The 22,884-nt window shown below is 42.9% G+C and overlaps 1 protein-coding gene across 3 annotated transcripts in view; it reads left to right on the top strand.

Annotated features, from left to right (window-relative positions):
- The window catches only part of cenpp (centromere protein P), a 142,040-nt gene that overhangs the window by 18,735 nt on the left and 100,421 nt on the right, over window positions 1–22,884 (top strand). For all 3 annotated transcript variants that reach the window (XM_078946792.1, XM_078946790.1, XM_078946791.1), the window contains 2 exons: window positions 12,003–12,091; window positions 19,906–20,002. In XM_078946792.1, the coding sequence (XP_078802918.1) occupies window positions 12,003–12,091; window positions 19,906–20,002 (186 nt within the window). The remainder of the gene's footprint in view (window positions 1–12,002; window positions 12,092–19,905; window positions 20,003–22,884) is intronic.

Raw genomic sequence — 22,884 nt, forward strand, 5'->3', positions numbered from 1 at the left:
CATTGTTTTCAAGATTTCAAGAAAAACTTTTTGTCAGCTAGTTTCAGATGACGAGACTATAAATCTCCCCACAGGTGGTTAGCTAATTGCAAACATTAGCTTTGTGAAAAAATGCAAAAGCTGTGGTTCTATGTGGAGGTGTGCCCTGCAAAGAAGTAATGGGACAACAACCTTGTAAACATGGCTCTAAAGATCCTGTTACATTTCACCATCAAGTTGCAAATTGAGATATGCTTCCCCTGTTATGAAAACAGATGCATCACAGTTAAAACTCTATTTTACAAAATAGCATTGTTGCAAATTCAGCAACATACCATCCAAGTTTTGTTCATGAACTCAAACGAAAATAGAAACCTGCTAGAGTTTTCTGTTAGGCATCAGGAAAAAACTGCAACCCTTCACTATCATGGACACACCTTAGAAAAAAGTTGCTAAATTTAAAAAGTTTTGGTGTTACTCCTCTGGAACAGCGCTGAAGGGATACTACCATAACCGGGTAAGGTTTCCTGTCTGGTTCTTCCCAGTCCAAGAAAGCAAAGACAACTTTAAAATTGAAATTGGGTCATTTTGGAACAGTACAGAAGCTGTTAGAATATTGATAAATTAAGGATGAACATTATACTTTTTTGTAAATGTTGACTTTACTACAAACAAGTATTTAGCTCAAAAACCCACACAATTAAATTAGGTATCTTTTAAGCTGATGCCAAGGTGGTTAGTGTTTTGCCAAGAAATCTTGTGTGCGCTTCTATACCCCTTGTGCTATCTTAGGTGACCCCCCCCTCACATTGACGTGTTCTCCCTACCATGACAAAGGTGGATAAAGGTGCAAAGATTTCATGTAATCCATGGACACCAGTGAAGATCACAAATCATTGAAGAAAAAAGGTTCAGAGCACTGACTAGTGGGTCTAGATGACCCCAGTCCGACTGTTTAAGTGCCTAGGATAGCACAACGGTTACTCACTTGTTCAAGAGCTGGTGAAATGGTAGAAACTGCATTTCTGCAAAATAGTTGTTTTTCACTGAAACCAAAATCAGAAAAATGCAGTCATGTGGTGGAAGCTAGTTGTCTTTCAATATTTTTTACAAAAAGAAAAGTTCAGCTTGTACGGCTGCAGAGAAGCAAAGTTGAAAAAGATCTTTTGCTAATTTCAACCAGCAGATGGTGACAGAGAGCTACGTTCGGTGCAGCACTATGTAAGTGTGCATGCATACAAGGTACAAGAAGTATGTATGTATGTATGTGTGTGTGTGTGTGTGTGTGTGCGTGTGCGCGTGTGTGTGTGTGTGTGTGTGTGTGTGTGTGTGTGTATGTATATGCAGATAAATAGACAGACACAAACTTTAAGTTCTGTTTAAACATGTGAACAAGGGTTCGATTCCCAGGGGCAGAATGAACCATCAATAGTAATAGGACAATTACCTTAACAATGGTGAGTGATTACTATAGTCCAGTGAGGGCCCCTGGGCCAGACCCTTAACGCTACTGTCTACCTCATAACCCATTGATAAACAATGAATCGCATGTCATGCCGGCTCAGATGTCGCCTGGCCAAACAAGGTTTGTGTCAGGTGCTGGAGAACCAGAGCACCCTGATGGAAGGTGGGCTACTGGAACAACACGGAAATGGACTAGATGTGAGAACAAGATTCTATGTGAATGCTACCACTCAAGTAATCTTAATCAGAGTGTTTACATGCAGAGAATGTGGAGTGAATGGACGCTTCAAAGCCCACAATCAAGGCTAACTGCCAAGCAACTAGTAGTTCAAAAGTCTGACATCCACAAACGGCAACTCCTATCACAACTTGAGATTGAAGCGGTACAACACAATAACAACACCATGGGAGAGCCAGATCACCAGGGGCCTCATTTATAAACGTTGCGTACGCACAAAAGAAGGCGTACGCCACTCTCTACGTAATAGTTGAGATTTATAAAAAGCAAACTTGACGGGAAAATGTGCGGTCCTTCACGCTCTGACCCAGGCGTACGCACAAAAACGGGTGAAATAAGAAACGGCGACACCGTCGGCAGATGGAAGAAACACGTGAAAGTGACAGTGTGTGCCAAATCGTGCCGGCATGTGCTGTGCTACACAATGTGGCACAGCTTAAAAACGTGCCTCTACCCCCTGGCGCCGATTGCTGTGTTGGCCCCGACCCTGAACCCCATCCCCACGCATTTGAGCCAAACGCTGCTGCTGTGCGCCAGCGTTTGGAAGTGATGCGTCGCTTATAAAGAACAACAAAAGGTGTGGAAAATATTATTTATTTAAGAATTCCCTCATCGTGCAGTTTATTTCAGTCAGGGCGATCTTGATTTCACCCAACTCCTTGGCCACCTCTCTGATTGAACTACTGACTTCCCTCTGCATTTCAAGGACTGCATCGGTGAGGACGCGTCCACTGCTTGAGGGTTGAGAGCCGCGTGCCGTGGAGACGCTGGGTCCAGACGGCTGCTCAGCTGCAGCATCGTAACCACTGGCCCCGCTGGAACACCCAGCAACTAAAATAAAATTTTTCTATATTAATAATCTGTAATTGTGTAGCCTGCATACATGTGACTTGACTGCATTCATTTGAATTATTTCTCTTACCTGTGTCAGCCTGACCCTGGCGCGTCGGCGTCCCCTCCGTCTCAGTCAGGTGACTGAGGCGGAGGAGGACGCCGATAAGGGGGACTTAATAGGGATTCCCCAATAATAGCGGCCAGTTTCTCATCAAGAGGGGTCAGCTCCGGTCCCCCACCCCCCCGTGGCGGACACACTCTGCCGATGCAGCGCTAGACGTTTTTTTGCCTCGACTTTGATGTCCGATCATTTATTTCATTTCTTTTTTATTTCGGCCACGGTCCGAGGTTGTGAGGCTACAGCATTTAGGGCGTCTGCCACCGTTTGCCGCTCACGTGCCTTTTCGGCATTAGTAATGCCCACACTGGGCCCTCCAAACAACATTTTTCTCCTCTTTTCCACCTCGCCAACGATAACTTCTACTTCACATTGAGTGAAGTTACGTTTTTTTGATTTCCCCTCTGTGTTTGCCATGATTTAGCAAGCCATGAATATTAATTTGTGGGCGTTTCACGGACTATTTATGGGCAACTATGGGCGTGTCATGTAGCCGCAAAAGCTGCGCTGCATTTAGAATCGGTTGTGATTTATTAAGGGAAAGATGCGTAGGATGTGCGTGCGCACGGTTTTATAAATCCGAATATTTCTGTGCGTACGCACGTCCTATGTTTCATCCGTACGCCACTTCTGACGCAAATCCTACGCAAAGTTTTATAAATGAGGCCCCAGGTCATAGAGGAGGCTATACAACATTCTCACCCTGAGCTTGGGAATTCAGCCCCAATAACTACAGATACGCTGAGCGAGGCAGCAACTAACCTGAAGGACAAGATCATGTCTAGAATGAACACTAGGCAACTCCGACACCAATTACAACGGTTAAGTTATGTACCCCCTGAAAGTCTCCTGGAAACTGTGAATTAAGCATTGAGGGCAATCCCTACCCCTACAATCACAGAAAACAATGAACTGGTTTACACTTCAGCAACGGTGATCCTTGAACTGCTTGACAACAATGGGAGAAAATAATGCCCACCGCGGAAGCAACGGTTGGAGGCTAAAATCAAGGCAGCTCGGAGGGATGCGAGTCAGCTGACAGAGGCTCAAAGAGGTGCAATGAAAACTTAAGGACCTAAGAGATCTAGCCAGTTGCCCACACCTGAAGGACTGGAAACTGCCAAACAAAGGCTCCTGGCCTTAAGCAGCCGCCTAAAGAGGTACACAAGAGACAATGAAGCCAGACGGTAAATCACTAACCAAACTGCTAAAAGTGTACGCTCAGTGGCAGGGTCAAAACAGCAGAGCAGACCCACCAAGGCTTGAAACCGAACAGTACTGGAAAAGTAAATGGAAGAAAGAGACGGCACACAACAACAATGCACCCTATGACTCAATGCTACACACGTGGATTACTGAATGCTTGGAGCTCTACAACATCAATAGGACTCTAAGAGCCTTCATAGGAAATTCGATGAAGCTGTTGAAAACCACCCATAAGGCCAATGGCAAGCCACTTGCACATCAAATGTTGGATAAACCAAGATGACACTCTGTCCCCACTGCTGTTCTACATAGATCTAACCCCCTCACCAAAATAATCAACAAGACTGGCTATGGATACCGACTCAGAAATGGGGCCACCATCAGTCACCTCCTCTACATGGATGACATCAAGCTATACGCTAAGAACGATCGGGACATTGACTCCCTGATCCACACCACCAGGATCTACAGTACTGACATTGGGATGTCATTCGGGCTCGAGAAATGCAGCCGGATGGTGACAAAGAGAGGCAAGGTAGTCCACACAGGAGGGGTTTCTCAGAAGGAACAATAGCGGACATTGAGGACAGTTACAAGTACCTTGGAATTTCATAGGCAAATGGCAACCTGGAAAAGGCAACAAGGAAAGCTGCAACAGCCAAATACCTCCAAGGAGTAAGGCAAATCCTGAGAAGCCAGCTCAATGGCAAGAACAAGACCTGGGCAATAAACAGTTATGCACTGCCAGTTATCAGATGCCCCGCAAGAATAATAAAATAGCCAAGAGGAAGAGATACAGACCACGGATTTTAAAACACGAAGGCTCCTCACCATGCATGGAGGGTTCTATCCCAAATCCAGCACCCTGAGACTGTATGCTAGCCGCAAAGAAGGAGGCAGAGGACTAGTGAGCGTAGAAGCCACTATCCAGGATGAAACATCCAAGATGCATGAATACATCAAGCTCAAGGCCCCTATGTTTTTCAACCTTTTTTCAGCCAAGGTACACTTTTTCCTCGACAAAAAAAAAAATGTAAAAAAGGAGAGTCTGTTGTATGTATTGATTTACAGTCCCTCCACAATCTCACATGCATTTTTTGTAATAATTGAGGCGTGATAATTTGAAGTTGTAGCTGTTTTTCCTAAAAGTTGCAATAGCTCTTAGTAATGACTTTTTAACTAAATTAGTTGAAAATTTAAGCGTAAAAGCTGGAGGTTAACAATGCTGTTGTAATTTTAGTTAACGTTTATGCTCCTAATGTTGGGAGTGAAAGTACAAATTTTTGGAAAAAAATAAAGACACGTCATCAAAATGTCTACAATAGTTCATAAAGAATGACATTATTAGCATGAACTGAGGAATCTAAAGGCACACGATGATCCTGATATTGGGCAACAGGCAGCTCTCCGCGTGCTCCGTTTCACCTGGCAGACAGAGCCCACACCACCCCTCCCCTTTCGTTGTCGCTCACGCAGCCGCCCGTGACAGGGGACAGGAGCTGCACAGATGGGAATTCACAGGTTTCAGGCTGTTACAAACTGTGATATAACAGACAATAGGAAACCAATAGTGGACCAGATTTATTTCCAAGCACTGAGCTGCTGTCACCACGCCCCCACGTGAAATTTGCGCACCGGACAATTGCCCGTATTACCTGTGCCTAAAACCGCCACCACCGTGCGCCTCCCCTGGCATCGCTGGCGCGCCCCACTATTCTAGAAACACTGGGCTAAGGGGTTTGCTCAGTTTTGGAAGACTGGTGTCTGAGGCTCAGGGAGGTGTTCTCCTTACCATTGTTTGTTTTTGGCCGCAAATATACGACCCGAAGGAAACATGTGCACACCATTCTCAATTTTATTTTTGCAACAGCAAAACTTGCTATCTGGTTAAACAAGGAAAAATCGGTTACTCTCTGTTGGTTGTGTGGATGTTCCCTTTATGTTTTTTTCTCTTCTGAAAAGTCGTGTGAATGTTGAATTTGCTTATTTCAAGTTGATTGACGACCTTCAAAAGTTCATAAGTATGTGGGCTCTGGAGGGAGTTCTGTGTACTATCGGGGAGGATAATAACATCGTGTTCCAATTCTAACGGATAACAAGCTACATACATTTTTTTTTTTTTTTTGTTGCTCCGCAATGGGGTACCTTTTATGTCTTATTTTTCTTTTAATGTACAGTGTGTTTTTATTTTAATGTGATTTATTAAAGTTTTGTAAAAATCAAAAAATCTTTCTTTCTTGCACTGCATGCTGGGAGATTGGTTGTGTCGATGACAGCATGGACAGTTTGAGAGTTTGACAAAGTTTGTGTGGTTCAGTGATTCTTCTTTTTTTTAACTATTTTTTAACTATTCGGTAACAGTTAAAGGCTGCAAAAGTTAAAAGTTCCAAAAGGTTGAAAATGAAGAAATAGAATGAAATGTTGACGTAGTTATGACTGGGTGTGTGTGGATGATCTCTTTACTGTTGTTTCCTTCACTTTTTCTCCTTTCCTATCTCTCTATGCTTAAAGTTAGGGCGGGCTCTTGAAATATTAATGTTGGGAGAGATACAGAAAAGATGTTGATTGATGTTGGTTGATGTTTGTCGGCTTAATAATCCCCAAACCAGACAATACACGTGGGCCAGGAATATGGGTGGGAATTTGAGCCTCGCTAGACTGGACAGATTTGATCTCACAAGCAGTTTTAGGAACAAGGTTTATGGATGTTCCATTTATCCGGTTGCCGTTAGTGATCATGATATGATTACACTAGACTTACACCTTGGATCCATCTTCTGAAGGAAGTTCATACTGGCATTTTAATGTGAAGCTTCTACTAGATAAATTTTTTTGTGAGAACTTTGAGTTTTTTGGGAGCTTTGGAGATGTAGAAGATCTGATTTTATTTCTGTTAGCCAGTGATGGGAGGTGGGTAAAGCACAAATACGGGTTTTCTGTCAGCAGTATACAAGTAATTTCACAGTTACAACAACTAAGAGAGTACTATCTGCTTTGGAAAAAGAAAACACTTGTTCAACTCACAGTGCTTCACAAGGTCAATTACTTAAGAGCAGACAGGGTGCACTAAGTTTTTTTCTCCGTTAAAGGTTTAAGGGAGCTTTAGTTCTAGCTCGTTTTACAGGCATTAGAGACATGGCTGCTCCCACATCTCTCTCTTTCAAACTGGAGAAATCTTTTTCTAAGAAAAGCAGATGGTCTGTCTACACCTCCATGATGGGACTGTTACTACGAGTCCAGCTGCTATGAGAACTCTTGCGATTGATTTTTACAGCTGCCTCTTCGGACAAGAAGATTGCGACAGCAATTGTGTGGATCAGCTGCTGGAGGGACTCCAACGACTGAGTGATACAGACAGGGAAATCAGCCAGCAGGATGGTCTGCTGGCTGATTTTTAACAAACACTTCTGGGCCCGGATCTACAAGAGGTGTACAAGGATTGCTCAAAGACTGGATTGTTACCTTTCTCATGTCGTCACGCCGTTGTCTCTCTTCTTCCTAAAAAAGGGGAATAAATCTCCTGAAAATCTGGAGAACGCTTGTTTTGGTCTGTACAGACTATAAGTTGCTTTCTAAGGTCCCGTCCATTAGACTTAAGAATGTTTCGGGTGTGATCATTCACAGAGATCAGTCATATTATCTGCCGGACCGATCTATTGTAGGCAATCTTGTACGTGATTTATTTGATATTTGTAAACACTGTGACACCTCAATTGGACTGTTATCTTTAGATCAGGAGAAAGCTTTCGATAGAGTTGATCATTCTGATTTATTTACTCCCTTGAGAGCTTTTGGTTTTGGAAAGTTTTTTTTACTTCTTTGTTGGCTCTTCTGTACAAGGATGATTTTTGTTTAGTCAAGTTTGGTGGCCGACTGAGCAGTCCTGTTATGGTTCAGAGAGCGATTAGACAGGGATGTCCCCTTTCTGGCAAACTTTACGCTATAGCCATTGAACCCTTTCTACCCCGGCGTACAGGGTTGATGTTACCAGAAATGTCCCACAAGCCATCTGTTGTGGTGTCTGCACATGCAGATGATGTGATTGTTATTGTTCAGCATCAGGGAGATGTTGATTCCATGTGTAATGTTCTGGATTTATTCCAAAAAGCTTCTGCGGCTAAGTTGAACTGTAGTAAGAGCACAGCTCTATTGTTGGGAAGTTGGTCAGGCAGGCGCCACGTTGCCTCTTCTGCCTGGGAATCGGAGGGGATGGCGTTTTTAGGAATTTAGACATTTTTAGGCAGTGACGGTTTTCAAAAAAAGAATTAAGAGGGTGTCAAGGAGAGAGTGTGTGCCAGACTGTGTAAATGGAAATACCTGCTATCTCAGCTTTCCTTCAGGGGTAGAGTTCTTGTTGTCAATAACTTGGTTGACTCGACCTGCCTCATCACTGCAATTCAAAAAACTTTGGTGGATTTCTTTTGGTCTGGTCTAGCTAACCTAAGGTCAAAGTTGAGAGATGTGGGCTGTGTGATGCTTGGACATGTCCTGCAGACTCCTGTTCCTGAGCTTTCTGCTTTGAATGGAATACAATCTCTCAGAACACTGCACAATCTTGTGAAAGAGATCTGTCTCTCCTTGCCTGTGTCCTCTCAAGCCTACGTGATGGATCCTACTGCATCTGCATCGTGATGGATCTTATTGCATCCTATTGCATCCAGTGGGTGGATGGTGTGGATTTTGTTTTGCGGTGTCGCGGTGAACCCCGACACTGCGAAACAAAATCCCCCTGCTGGTTCATCACCGCGTGAATATTTTCTTTTTTTAATGATGACTGGTCATTAAAGGTGTTTTAAAACTCAAACTCTTTATTTTTTCTCTTTCTCATTATTATTTTTTCTGAGAGGGGGGTGCGTAATGCTACTTCCTCAGGACAGTCAGGGGCATGAGTGGTGGTGCGGGACCGCTGGGCCGCTTTCTTGCTGACTGTCTCTCTGCGCTGGCGCTGTCCCGGTCTCTGTCTGCGGCTGGCTGGCCGCCCTCTGGTTTCCCGTTCGCCCTGGGAGGTGAGGCGCCTGCTACGGCTGGCTGGGGGGGCAGTCGCTCGGGGGGAACCTTCTTCTCCCGATTGTGCCCATCCGCCTGCTCCTTCCCATTCCCACCCAAACAAATTTTGCACACATGCACATTGGGCTCCGGGAATTGGACAGGTGGGATATGCTGGGAGGGCTGACCGGCACCCACCCTCCATTCCACTTTTACTCGCATATTAGACACCTTGACTCGTCTAGGGGTCTTGGGGGGGATGGCCTGGTGGAGGGGGGCACGGTGAAACATTTGGTCTCATCTCTCACCGGTCCGCCCCCCAATTTGAACTCTAGCTTTAGACACCAGATACTGCATGTTGGCACCACACACGTAGCGAACACACACTTACACAGAGGGACCCCCGGGGTGGAGGGCTCTCCTGCTTGACCGCCCATTTTACCTGCAGCACACACATTGCACCCCCACACCACAATACACAGGTGGGATCAGGGAGGGGCGGCCGGTCTTCACCCGCCTGGTCCTCTCGGGGCAGCCTGGCGTGGGTGGATACTGTTAGCCGAGGCGGTGGCCGGGTGTGCGGTGCTGGGGGCTAGGTGGGCCGGAGGGGGCTACTGTGTAGCGACGGGGGCGGAGGACAACCAGAAGAATGTGTGTGTGTGAGATGCATGGGTTGGGGACAGGCCTGGGGGCTACCTCGCCAGTACCCACTGGGGCTCAACCCCCCTTTTGCAGAGTGGGAAGAGCAGCGTGGGCGGGATAAGGGAGGAGGATTTGAAGAACGTGTTGGGTGAGGGGGACTGTAGAGAGTAGTGTAGTGTGGGGGGAGGTAGGGTTGGAGCTGTGTCGAGATCTTTGAGCAGCTTAGGTCAGGCGCCGGGGCTGGCCTGCGGTGACGAGGCTCCGGCTGGTGGTGGGCTGCTCCTGGGCCCTCTGGGCCCTGGCTTTGACCTTGGCTCGTGTCTCGGTGTCCAGCGCCCGGTGGCCCCAATGGCTGCCCCCCAGTACGGCCGAGTGCGCCTGTCCTGTGGCCCGGGGGTCCTGATGCTGGGCTTGCCTATGCCTCCCGGTACGGGAGGGGCCCTGTAGGGGGGCCTCCTCTGCACCTGGCTGGGTTGGTGGGCGGTCCCCCGCTGCTCGGGCTGCGTGGGTCCTGTCGCTGGGGACGCTCCGGGTCCGGGGGTCTACCCCTTTCTCATGGTCTGGTTGGTCGGGCTGGAGAGTCTGTGGGACTCTGTAGCTAACTCGACTGAGTTAGGATTCAAACCATTGGAGTGCAGATCCTCTGATCCCGATGTCATACTCTAATCTTTGAAGTAGGATGCTGTGGTCGATAGTTTCAAAGGCTGCACTTAGGACTAACAGGACCACAATAGAGAGTAGTCCCCTTTCCGAGGCTAATAACAAGTCATTAGAGACTCTAAATAGTGCAGTTTCAGTGCTGTGGTGTGGTCTGAATACTGACTGAAAATCTTCAAAGTGGCTATTGTCCTGTAGGTGGCAGTAAAGCATCTTAACCACAACTCTTTCTAGGATTTTTAAAATAAAAAGGGAGATTTGAAATTGGTCTATAGTTGGCCAGATTTTTCAAATCTGCTGAGGACATACAGGAAACGTTTGATCTCTGTCATTGACAACCAGGGTTACAATGCAAAGTTTTGAGGTAAACTTTATCTACGATGAGCAATACAGATCTCTCAACTTTTTTAAGGGGCCCCCAGTTCAGCTACCAAGTGTTGGAGTTCACCCTGGTGGACGAGAGGATCACGTACCTTCGCCTTTCGAATGGGGGAGAGGTCTCTGACTGCCGAACATCAGTTTGGAGTAGCCGACCTGCTTGGTGTCTCTCGAAGGGGTACTTCATAGTGCCCTAATGGGGGACTTAATTGTCCTGCTGTGGAGCTTCAATGCAATGACAGTGGCACCTAGAGGGGCGTGATTGGTACGAATGGCCTTTTATGATCTGAACCCGAGGAGGGTTTTGTTGTTGGACTTTTGTGTTGGACGTGGCATCAGGATACCCTAGAGGCAGGAGCTCAAGCATCGACTTAGTTGTCATTTTTGGTGACCTACGGCCATGTGTCTTGAAGACTCGGGTAACGAGAGAGGCAGAGCTGTCCACCGATCCATACCTGGTGGTGAGCTGGATTTGTTGGCGGGGAAGGAGGCCGGAAAGACTTTGCAGCTCTCTGCACCTAAACACACTGTGAAGGTCTGCTGGGAACGTCTTGCTGAGCCCTCCGTCAGGGAAGTCTTTTACTCCCACATCAAGCCGAGCTTCATACAGGTACAGAGGGAGGTTGGTGACATTGAGTCCGTATGGAGCTGAGGTTGCAAGGTCACTGGTGCCAGTCGTGGCGGTAATCCCAGAACCCGGTGTTGTCTAGTAAGGGATGTCGTCAAGCTGAAGAAAGACTCCTACAAACTCTGGTTGGCTTGTGGGACTGTAGAGTCAGTTTAGTTCTCCTTCAAGGTTTGTGTTTGTTAACAGCCAAACATCCATGAATTTGGTCCAAGTCATCTTTCTAACTGAAACACTTTTCTAAGAACGTCTGGATTATTTTTTATGTTAAACTAAAGAAGAAGTAATAACAACATTTAAGAAACAGGATTAAGGTGAACAAAACAACAAAAATAACAGTTGCATTTGCACCAACATTGAAAAAAATATTTAAAAATAAATCACTATTTAGAAAGAAAATATTTGTTTTTTTGTGAGGTTACATAAAATTACATGTTAATAAACTAGAGGAAAAAACAACTACCAGAGTAAAATGTCAAATAATTTAGTTGAAAATTATAAATGAAAACTAACTTAACTTTGATTACATCTTTTAGAAAAAACAGCTGAAACTGTCGAGTTTCTCCTTTTAATTTTTGGATGCTTGTGTACCGCGAGACTTTTGTCAAGGGTAGTGTGCCTTAGGTCAAAAAACGTTAAAAAACACTGGCTAAAATGTTAAAGTCAAATTCTATTTGATGCATTCTGTCAAAATCTTCTTTTTAATGAAGGATGGTCACTCTTTGATCTGTATCTGAAGCTTAACATCCACCAGAGCTGGTCACTTAATCCCTCTCAGTGGTTCAACAGAGATTAGAAAGGAAACAGTTCTAACCAAAGTAAGGTAAGAATGCTGGTCAGTGTTGTGATGAGTACCTGTGGTGTTTGTCTTGCAGGAGGGCCCCACGTCTGAGAAGAAAGTCATTGGTCTAAATGTGGTGTTGGACTCGGATGACCTACAGAATTGCAGTGGCTTCCTTTCAAGGTATTCATTACCACTAAATTATTAACATACATCTAAATTGAGACAAGAATTGCTTAAACATAAAGAAGTGATAGGAATTGACTTATTATTATATTTTGTTGGCTTCAGTACTCTAAGCAGGATTTTCAGCTCTCTGGTAACTTTTTACAACTATCGGAAGTTAATGCTTCCTCTTACTGGTATATATAACAAATCATTCATGGACACAGCACATGTAGTCTAGCTAATAGCAGGAGTTTCTGATAACTGAGAATTCTCCCTGTTTTCTTTTTGGTTTCTTTCACATTAGCTCACAAAACTATGGAGCCTGTGACCTGACATGGGTAAAAAAAAAAAAAATTAGTCTCCACAAAATAATAATTCTCGCAATAAGTCATAAATAAACACGGATACGATGCGAATACTTGGATTTACAGCAGATACCTTCACATTTCTGTCTGTGTGCATCTCATTACAATGCATGGAAGACACAGGATATTTGGAGATCAGATATATTTATTTTAAGAAGCTCTATATAACCATCGGTAATCACGTCTCCATGTCCGGGTTCATTCACAGTCTTACCTGGTAAGCACTCCGTCCTGCCGTAAAAGCAGCTTTCCGCTGCTACATCTCTGTGACCCACATGAATACAAGAGGGGAAAAAGAAAAACCAGAATCAAACTAGGTGATCTATTATTGTCTCGATGAAAATAAGAACAATATCATAAGATTTAAGAGGCCTGAGCTTTTCCAAACCTGTTGGTGATGGTGGATTTTTTCACACTACTTTTAACGATTGCTTTTAAATTGAAAACTGCGTCACATTGTAGTGGCGGTCACGTACACGTTGGATCTAATGGCACCAAAGGATTGTAGGATGCGGCTGAGCATGGGTGTTTCTTTTATTGCATCATGTCTAAGAGCTGAAGTCAGGTCTATGCTGTTTTTGGCTGCTTTGGTGTGTGTCAAAGCAATCACGCCTTTTGCTGGACATTGAATTATGCAGGCAGGTCCCCGCTGATACTGCCGGAGCGCTACTGGCAGCCGTTAATTAAAAGCATAAACTATCCGCATCATTGAATCAGCCGCAGGGTTGAAAGTTCGTGACAAAAGTAGCGGCTTATAGTCCGGAAAATACTGTACGGTAGTTGATTTTGCCGTTCCCGGTGGGGGTTTGTGATCAATTTCTCTGGTTCAGTCGGGAGCTCTCCCACCACACAGCCATACCGTTTGTGTACAAACCAGAAGTTTTTCTTTTGTCTTCAAAAATGAAGTCTTTCAAAACTTTAACAAAAAAGTTTTATTTCTTTTTTTAAGATTAATTTGTTTCAATTTAGTTTAATTGTTTCTGTTTGCCACTTTACCTTAAGTCTGTTTCTTAATTGTTGTGATTACTTCTATTAAAGCTTATCTTTTAATTTTTCAAAAGTGACTGAAGTCTGAAAGCAAATTTGTCCTTTAATCCAGACGTTCTTAGAAAAGTGTTTCAGTTAGAAAGATGACTTGGACCAAACTCTGGGATGTTTGGCTGTTAACAAACACAAACCTTGAAGGAAACTAAACTGTTGACCTCTGATTTCATCAAGAAGGTTTAAAAACTGTTTGATGTGTGTTCGTTGTGGTTTCAAGACGTTAAACAGGGAAGAATCATTGTATGCTGAGACGCTGTCACTTTAACACAATGCATCATGGGAGATCTAGTGCAAAAACTGACGCCAAGGCCAGACAGACTAGCGTCTCTAAGCTTTATTATTTTGTTCACTTTTTTCCGAGGTCTGATACTGGATTCTGTGGAAAGCTGCACCGCTAAAGATGAGCTTTAGCTGGTATTTTTGTTAGAACTGAGAGACTTTATGAGCTAAATCGGAACAAGGAAGTGAAGACTTTAACCACTTCTGATTGGTCAGACTGATGACGTGTGATTAAGCCTCCAAGAATGATTGGTGGAGACAGTTAAAGGGGCGGGACTTTTCCGAAAACAGAGCAGAGGCTGCGGCTAAATCGCGGTACCGTCATTCTTATTAAAATGTCTTTAATAGAATCAAATAAACACAAAATAAAAAGTATTTTATGATCTTTCATATTTCTAACTTCTTTGTGTTTTATCAGGGCCTGTTTGGATGAACACAGAGCTGATATCCTGGAGATGGGAAATGTTCAGTGATCAGTAAAAATGGATAATTTCCCACGGCACACCTGACCGTCTATCACGGCACACTAATGTGCTGCAGCACACCTGTTGAAAAACACTGGACTATGCAATATTTCGTATTACAAATTGATATCTTAATATCACATGTCTACCTTTTGGATCCAACACAGTGTCGGTGTGCAAAAATATGACATTTTTATTGATTGAAATAGCAAAACCTCTGCTATAGCAACAACCTGCTTTGAGTTATAACAGGCTGAGTATTTGAACGGAAACTGTTGGCAATCTTATCAATCTTCCAGACCCTCCAGACTCAATTATATAATTATATTTTTCTGAAGTTAGCGGTGAATGAGGCAAAATAAAAGCTAGTTTTACCGGAGCACTTCCTGCTGCTTCCAACTTACTCACATGACATGGGTCGCCCTCACCACCTATTTTTTTTTTAATCCATTTCGGTATATGTTTATATTCTGTCACTGTTCAACACTTGGGGTCTGCATGGTTTAGGTGCTTTAGAAATGAAATTTATTTTTAAGTGCTTTATAAATAAAACAATTTATTTATATTAAAGACTGTGCATTTTTTAATATAAATAATGTTTTTTTATCATTATTTATTATAACAAACTCTCAAGACAGATCAAAGTTTCACAAAGGAGCTCAAAAGGATGTGGAAGTGGTCCCTGTGCTCACTGAAGCTCTCGGGCTGTGAAGCCCCCAAAATTGAAAAGTGGGATCCAGCATATTTCAGAAAGAGCATCCGAAAGAGTGGTGAACCAGAAATAGCTAAGAACCCTTAAACCCTGCAGTCTTTGTTTAAAGGACTTTAGTACAGATGCATGTATGCCCTTAGGGGGTGTCTTTTGTCTCTTAGGATCAAAGTGCTGCGTGTGCTCAATCAGTTGATGAACATACATCTGTCGTGTTGCTGTGTTCACATGTCTGGTGCGTGCTCTGCCTTGAAAACCACAATCAGTTAAGGAGGGTCTGGTCTGCTCTGATGTGCTCCATATCTGGGGCAAAACCACATCTGGATTGTATGACCCAGTCTGCTGAAGCTGGCAAACAACACATGGAAAAATACTAAAGATAATGGTTCCACTCTGACAGCTGGACCTGTCTGTTTCTGTGTGAGAGAAAAAGGAGGAAGTTTAAGGGCTAACCTTTCACTGCAATGTAATCTAATAAACATAGTTAAATGCAGATGCCTTATGATGTGATAGACTGTTTCTCTAGACCAGGGGTCGGCAACCTGTGGCTCCAGAGCCACAGGTTCCTCCTTGTGCTGCGGCTCTCTGTAGTTTTGTAAAATAACTATCGTGTTCTAAGATTGTCGTGGTGCCTTTAACACCATCGGGTAGTGCGAGCGGGCATACACCATGAAAGAGTGGGGCTTGTGTTCTCCAGTTCTGAGAGCTCATGATGATTGATCTGACTGTTATGCTTTTATGTGCTTTGACCTCAGACCTTTAATGCTTTGGAGGTTGTTCTGGGCTCTTTGGTTTCCACTTATATTTTCTGTTTTTCAGTTTGTCTTCAGTTTTTCTCTTGCAGCCTTGCAGGTTGCCTTCAGTTGTGTGGACCCTAATCTGAATTATCTTTGCAGTTGCAGTCATAGGAACATCAAGCTCCTTGGAGATGCTCTCACAGTCTTTACCATACTGCTCAATGATTCTTCTTTCGGACCTCAGGAGACAACACTGTCTTTCTATTTGTGGGGTCCATGTTCAGTGTGTTACACATTATGTCACCAAACAGCACTGAGGCTGTTGTTGTAAGGCTTTGTATTTGGATCCCAGTGAACTCAGGCTTGGAAGGAGGTTAGAAAGCTGAAATGAGCTCAGGCAGGATGAAGAATGTGAGGTGACGGATGCCTCCAGTCAGCAGGAGGCTTTGAGGGGTCAATAGGGGGGAGAGACAATTAGGTCTGTAGAAAAGATGTGAGACTGAAGTAAGTATCATTGTCTTATCTGCTGTGCCAGCTCGTAGGTGCAGATCAGTGGGTGACACCACAATAGAATGGGAGCTAACACACTTCAGAGACGACACTGCAGGATTGGGGGTGTTAAGGCCCGTACACACCGGGACGAATATTCCCCAGGCGTTATTCGCCAGCGTTTTTCACCACGTTTTTCGCCACGTTTTTTGTGTTCACACCCAGGCGATTTTCGCTGACGATGAGCCGAGCGAACATGCAATTTCATTCCCTGACATTAGATGGCGCGTAATGTAAACAGAAATACTCCTGTACACAAGGTGGCGCTGCGCAACTTTATGCTTCTTAAAGTCGCTTTTCACTCAGAAGAAAAGAGTAAGTATTTATGCGCTTGTCAGAATAATACAAAGAAAACATGAATATTTCAAGCGCCAGTAGCTCCAACTGGTGCTTGGTTCAGGGATATTTTAGAATGTCTGTCATTATTTTGTCGTGGCAGTGTAGATGCAACTCAACGTCTATCTTCTTCGCTGGTATGTGTGCTCAGAAAGGCAGTTTGATGTTTGAGCGCCCCCAAGTTGTGTTTTACTGTAACTTCAGAAGCTCCAGACACGTGTGCAAGAGCTCCGTTCTCATTGGTCGTATAGTTTTCGGCGCGTCGAACCAAAAAAACGAACCTGAAAGTGACGCTTTGACGCGTGGCGTTTTTTCGCGTCGGTGTGCACACTCACATTGGTGCCCTTTGTTTAGTCACGAGGCATTAAACGTCGGCGAAAATCGCGGGCGAAATTCGTCCCGGTGTGAACAGGCCTTTACCCTTCAGCCTTAGGTTTCAGTCCATAGTCGGAAACTGCTGTTGTTTCTGGTCCGGTCCTGGTTGGGACGTAAATGGTAACTGAATGAGACAGAACACCGTCTTATTCACGCAGCTTGTGAGTGTCTGAGAGCCAGTAAATTTGTATGGAACATACTATATCATACAGTCCAAGCATCTGTGATTCCGGTCTCATCAACCCCAGCGCACGCACGCAGTAGAGCAGCCTTTTTTTCTCCGGCTCTCTCACGCATCTCCTCTTCTGGGTCCGAGACGTCACACGGTGCACAAGGCAACGCCTACTTTTGTCGCTGTGTTGCTTCCGCGACACCGCAACCCCTGCTGGTTCATCACCGCAGTGATCAAAAATCCCACACCGTCACAGCTCTAATACACAGCTTTATATATTGTTAAAAAGGTTTTGTATATAAGCTATTACAACAAGCAGTCAAATTGTGCGACAAAACTGAAGATTTAAAAGTTGTAATGTGGGGTGGGGGGGGGGATAAATCGTGTGTACTACCTCCCAGTTCTTTTGGAATGGTTTATGAATGATACGATTGCACTTAAATGATTTTATATCTGTGCTTGGTCAGTTTTTATTCTTTCATTTTTTTATTCCTTTTTTAGTATTTATAGGTGTGTGATATAAACACACTTATGAGCATATTGTGTTCAACAATGTGTTGTTCATCATTTTTACATGACAGTTGAAGTAATTTTCCCCCCCAAACTTTTTAGTTTGGCTGCTTTGAGGTGTTAGAACAGAGAAGTTATCTGTAGTGTAGCCAGCCGCACTCTTGCTGCGGGGTGTGTGCAGCGTTTGCTAAAATATTCTGTGTTGAATAAAGAGTCTCACACAGGAATTGCCATCCAGAATGAGAGGATTTACTGTGTGAAAACAAAAGTACAGCACATAACTGTTGCTTCTGCTCTCACTTCAACACACACTTAGCAGTCCTCACGGAGACTCAGGTCCATATTACAAAAGTACATTCAATAACGATAACAGCGTGATTGTATAATTTGCAGTCTCAAGCACACTTTCTCTCACTAAATGGCATTTTTGTATTCTTTTAAATCACAAAACATTGATACAAATAACAAAACTGTACATTACAAATATACTTAAAGCAAATACAAATAAAGTAATAAGTAGCAAAAGGTAATAAAATATTTCTGATCAAAATAAATGCTCAAATACCTGTGTGAAAACAAAAAGGCACCACAAAAACTGTTACTTCTGGTCTCACTTCAACACACACCTGAAAGAAGGCAGAGAAAAACCCCCACAGTAATATGTGAGACCATGCATGCTAGCTCGAGTCCCGCTAACACACTAGCATACTTTCGATTCCTGCATATACCCGTAAAAACATATTTTACACAATTGCCAAAAAATAAAAATTGTGCGAAGAAAGTTTTAACTTATGAAAACCGTATTTCTATGTTTTAAATGTCATCTAAACTATCTTTTCACCCAAACTAGTGAGAGCAAAGTCTGCTGCTTACCTCCTCTCAGCAGTCCTCACAGAGACTGAGGGAAATGTCGCGAACGAACAGGAAGTAGCAGCACAACCATCAAAATAAAAGTCTCTGCTATGAACATTCTCATACAAACAACAAAATTAAGACGACATAGGCGATATTGGTGAAATTAACATAGCAAATATTACATGGGCTACATCAGCATAGGCTTCTGCTCCTAAAATCTGATGAACACAGATGTTGGTTAAGTAAGGGTTAATGGCCGACGAAGTGTGCGGTTACTACTTTTTAACGCACGCCGTGGAAGCCTGAACCGTCCGACGCGAAGCGTAACATATAGTCCGCGTCGCGCAGCACCACCGCTGCAGTCAAGATTCGGCGATATATATATGCTGATCATCCCGATGGGCTGAATAAAGCATCAATTCAGAGGGAAAGTTAATCGCTTACTGCTTGTTTTTGCCCAGATGATGAAGCAAAGGTTGTTTTACAGAAGCCGGCGCAGTGATACAAATCATTTAAGCTAGCCGACCGGAACTTCTTTTTTCACCGTGCGGTTATCAGGTTTTAACACATCCCAGCAGCCAATCAGAATCAAGTATTCACCCGGACCATGGTATAAAAGTCTGTAATTTTCATTAAGGTTAACATGCCCTAAAAAAAGAGTGTTCACACATTTAGACATATTTGTAAATACATTCATCTATAATCTATATATGTCTGAAGATATTCATATTAATCTGATACAGTTCACATACTATAAAATGTGTTAGGGAAATATTAAACCAATGAGATTGTTAACATCATACAGTGTTGCATAGTTTCTCAAACTAAGAAGCTTCAACAAAAATGTGCTGATCATTAAGACAGCTGCATTTAAGTATGGCCACTAGGTGGAGCTCGTGCAATAGTAGTACACTTTTTTCCAGAAGATTTGAGCAAAGAAACGGTGCTTTAGACCATAAATGGTTACTTTTAAAAGGTGTTTCCTTAAAAAAGTTACATTATTCCAATAAATTCCATTGTACGTTAGCATCAAGTTAGTGGACTTCGGTTTGACAGCTGTTATTGTTAAAATTAAACTAGATTTTTCAGAATATATTACTAATGATCCATTTTTCCAAATTTATTTTATAGACTGTCTAGCAGTTTTACAGTTGTACACCATGATTGTTTTAAAGCTTGATCTTGCCAAAATCTCACGAGAGTAGCGTTATGTCACCGGAAAAGGACAGACATAGAAAATCGATATCTATTTATATGGATCGATTATTGATTTATTAATCTTGGATCAATTCAGATTAATGAATTTTATCCACCCAGCCCGTACAAATGCGCACGAATGGTATGTGCATGTGGCACTCGAGTGTCGAGAGAACATGTTTCCCCTAGAGACTGCATTCAGTGTTTGGCTTTTATTGATGGGATGTGTAATTCTAGGGTGGAAGAGAGCTTGGACCTTCTGCTGCTCTTCAGGACTTTAAGGAACTTCTCGGACAGGTGTGATGAGCGAAGCAGAACCTTCCAGCATTTACAAGTAAGTGTGTTTATTTGGATTTTCCTTGCTGACCTGTTTGCATTTTCTGTCTGCTGAAAATAAATGTTATATTTGATTCAGTTAAAGAAATGTTTGTGGAATTTGTGAATTTTTGCATAGTTTCTTTGGGATGGACAACAGAGTTGCAGGTTTTTTGTTACCTGTTTGTTGATTGCGTAGTTTATTGACCCATCTCTTGATTGGAGAAAGTGTTCAAGTTGCTGTTTAATAGAGATTTGTCACTTTGGTGCAGTGCTTCTCAAATAGTGTGGCGCCCCCGCACAGTAGTAGCGGTTTTAGGCACAGGTAATACGGGCAATTACCCGGGGCGCAAATTTAACGGGGGGTGGTGGTGACAGCGCTCAGTGCTTGGAAAAAAATCTGCTCCACTATTGGTTTCCTATTATCTGTTATATGAAAGAGTTTGTAACAGCCTGAAACTGAACTGCCGTCCCTGTGTGAGAAAGAAAGGGGTCGGGTAGTGGGCTCAGGCTGCCAGGTGGAACGCGCACGCGGAGCGCTGCCTAAATTGCACAACACCAGGATCATCACTGCCTTTAGATGACTCAGCTCATGATAATAATGTCATTCTTTATGAACTATTGTAGACATTTTGAGGACATGTCTTTATTTTCCATAAATGTATCTTTGTCTGCCTGTGGTTTAGTTGGTGTCAGTATTTGACTTACAGACTGCAGGTAATGCAGGAAAACAGCTGCACTTTATGAGATCATAAATAAACAATCCACTATTTAGAAAAAAAATCAACACAATGTTTTTTTTACCTGTTTCTTCAGACTAAAAATATTAAAGATATTGGTGTTGCTGTGTTAATGTTTCAGATCAATTTACATTTAATATTATTTATTGATTTAATTATTTTTCTCAGAATCAAATGGTTCAGTTGTTGAAAATGTTTCTAGTTTAAATAAGGACTGACAGATTTTTTATTTCAGGCACTTTAAGCTTCTTTTCTGTTTTAGACTAGAACAGGGTTTCTTTGGCATAATAATATTTGTTGAAAGTGGATTTATATTGCTGTTTTCTTTTTTTAATGTTAGAAGATACAACTTTCGGTATACTTACACAATTTTCATAGATACTAACCTCATATATTGTCACCGCGGCGAGTGGGGTGGGGGTGGGGGGATATGGTCGGGGGTTGGGTGGGCGCGAAACATCTGCTTTTTCCTAGTGGGGGCCTTGCAAAAAATAATTGAGAAGCACTGTATTGGCGTCATAGTGGACTTGACATTTTGCCTTGATAGAAAAACTTCACCTTGCCTTTCTGGACTGAAAGACTTTAGTTTACACAATTTTGACAATGGCCAATAATATAATAACAATAGATTTCTGAAGAGTTTTGCCACCATGTAGTCACTCTTCACCTCCATCCACTGTCAGATGCTCAGTAGATCAGTCAGAGTTGTTGAATTGTTAACAGCCTAGTTATGGAATTTCTTTTTGCTCGCCTTGGAAATCGACAGACAGCTCATACAAAGCTGAACTTCCCTAGACATTGAGGACTGAGGGAGGTACACATCATCAAGCAGCAAAACATCATCTAAATCAGTGTTTTTCAACCTTTTCTGAGCCACGGCACACTTTAACCTTAAAAAAAATCCCGCGGCACACCAGCATCCAAAAATTAAAAAAAAAGAAGGAGAAACTCATAGTCTGTATTGATCTACAGCCCCTCCACAATCTCACATGCATTTTTGAGATTATTCTTGCAGAAAAAGCTGGAAACTGCAGCTTTTTTTTCCTAAAAGATTCAATAAAAGTTAAGTTAGAAGATTTAAAAATAGTTTGATGCGTGTTCGTTGGTTTCAAGACGTTTAACAACAGATCTCCGTATGTGCTGTCACTCTCACAACCCAATGCATCATGGGAGATGTAGTGCATAAAACGGCCGAAGATCGGTTTTCGGAGCTTTATTGTTTTGTTCACTTGTTACACGGTCTGATACCGGATTCTGTGGAAAGCAACAGCGCAAAAGACGAGCTTTAGCTGGTATTTTTGTTAGAACTGAGCGACTTTACGAGCTAAATCGGGACAAGGAAGTGAAGACTTTAACCACTTCTGATTGGTCAGACTGATGACATGTGATTAAGCACCTCAAGAATGATTGGTGGAGACAGTTAAAGGGACGGGACTTTTCCCAAACACAGCCGGAGCTGCAGCTGAATCGTGGTACTGTCATTCTTATCAAAATGTCTTTAATAAAATAAAATAAACGCAAAGAAAATGTATTTTACGATCTTTTATATTCCTAACTCCTCAGTGTTTTATCAGGGCCTGTTTGGATGAACACAGAGCTGAAATCCTGGAGATGGGAAATGTTTTTAGATCAGTTAATGAGGGCAATTTTCCACGGCACACTTGACCATCTCCCACGGCACACTAGTGTGCTGCGGCACACTGGTTGAAAAACACTGATCTAAATAAATGTTCGAGTCCTGTTGAAGAGCAGAAACCTTGCAGTGTACAACATAAAAACTGCTCTAAAGCTTGAATAAAACCCCAATACATGTCTTTTTTCATCTTAACATACTTTGCTGTTGTTGCTGCATGCTGTTAAGCCACAGTCAAACTGGCTGCAGCAACTTTCAATAAAAAGTCTGCATCAGGGGTGGGCCATTATTTTAACTTGCGGGCCACATTGGGTTCTAAAATTCAATAGAAGGGCCGGACCAGGAGCAGAGATGCGTGGAGTGAGAATGAAATTACATGGAATGTAGATGAAAACATTCAGATTCTAAAACTGAATATTCTAGAGTTTTTAGTTTTAAACTTTTGCTCTCATTTTAGATCTCTTTTTTATTGTGAAGCCCTTTGGTACCTTCAAGGAGTTGTAAAGTGCTGTATGTATAAAGTTTCAT

The sequence above is a fragment of the Oryzias latipes genome, chromosome 5 (assembly GCF_053564925.1).
Source record: "Oryzias latipes strain Hd-rR chromosome 5, Olatipes_Hd-rR_3.1".
In the NCBI taxonomy this organism is placed as follows: domain Eukaryota; kingdom Metazoa; phylum Chordata; class Actinopteri; order Beloniformes; family Adrianichthyidae; genus Oryzias; species Oryzias latipes.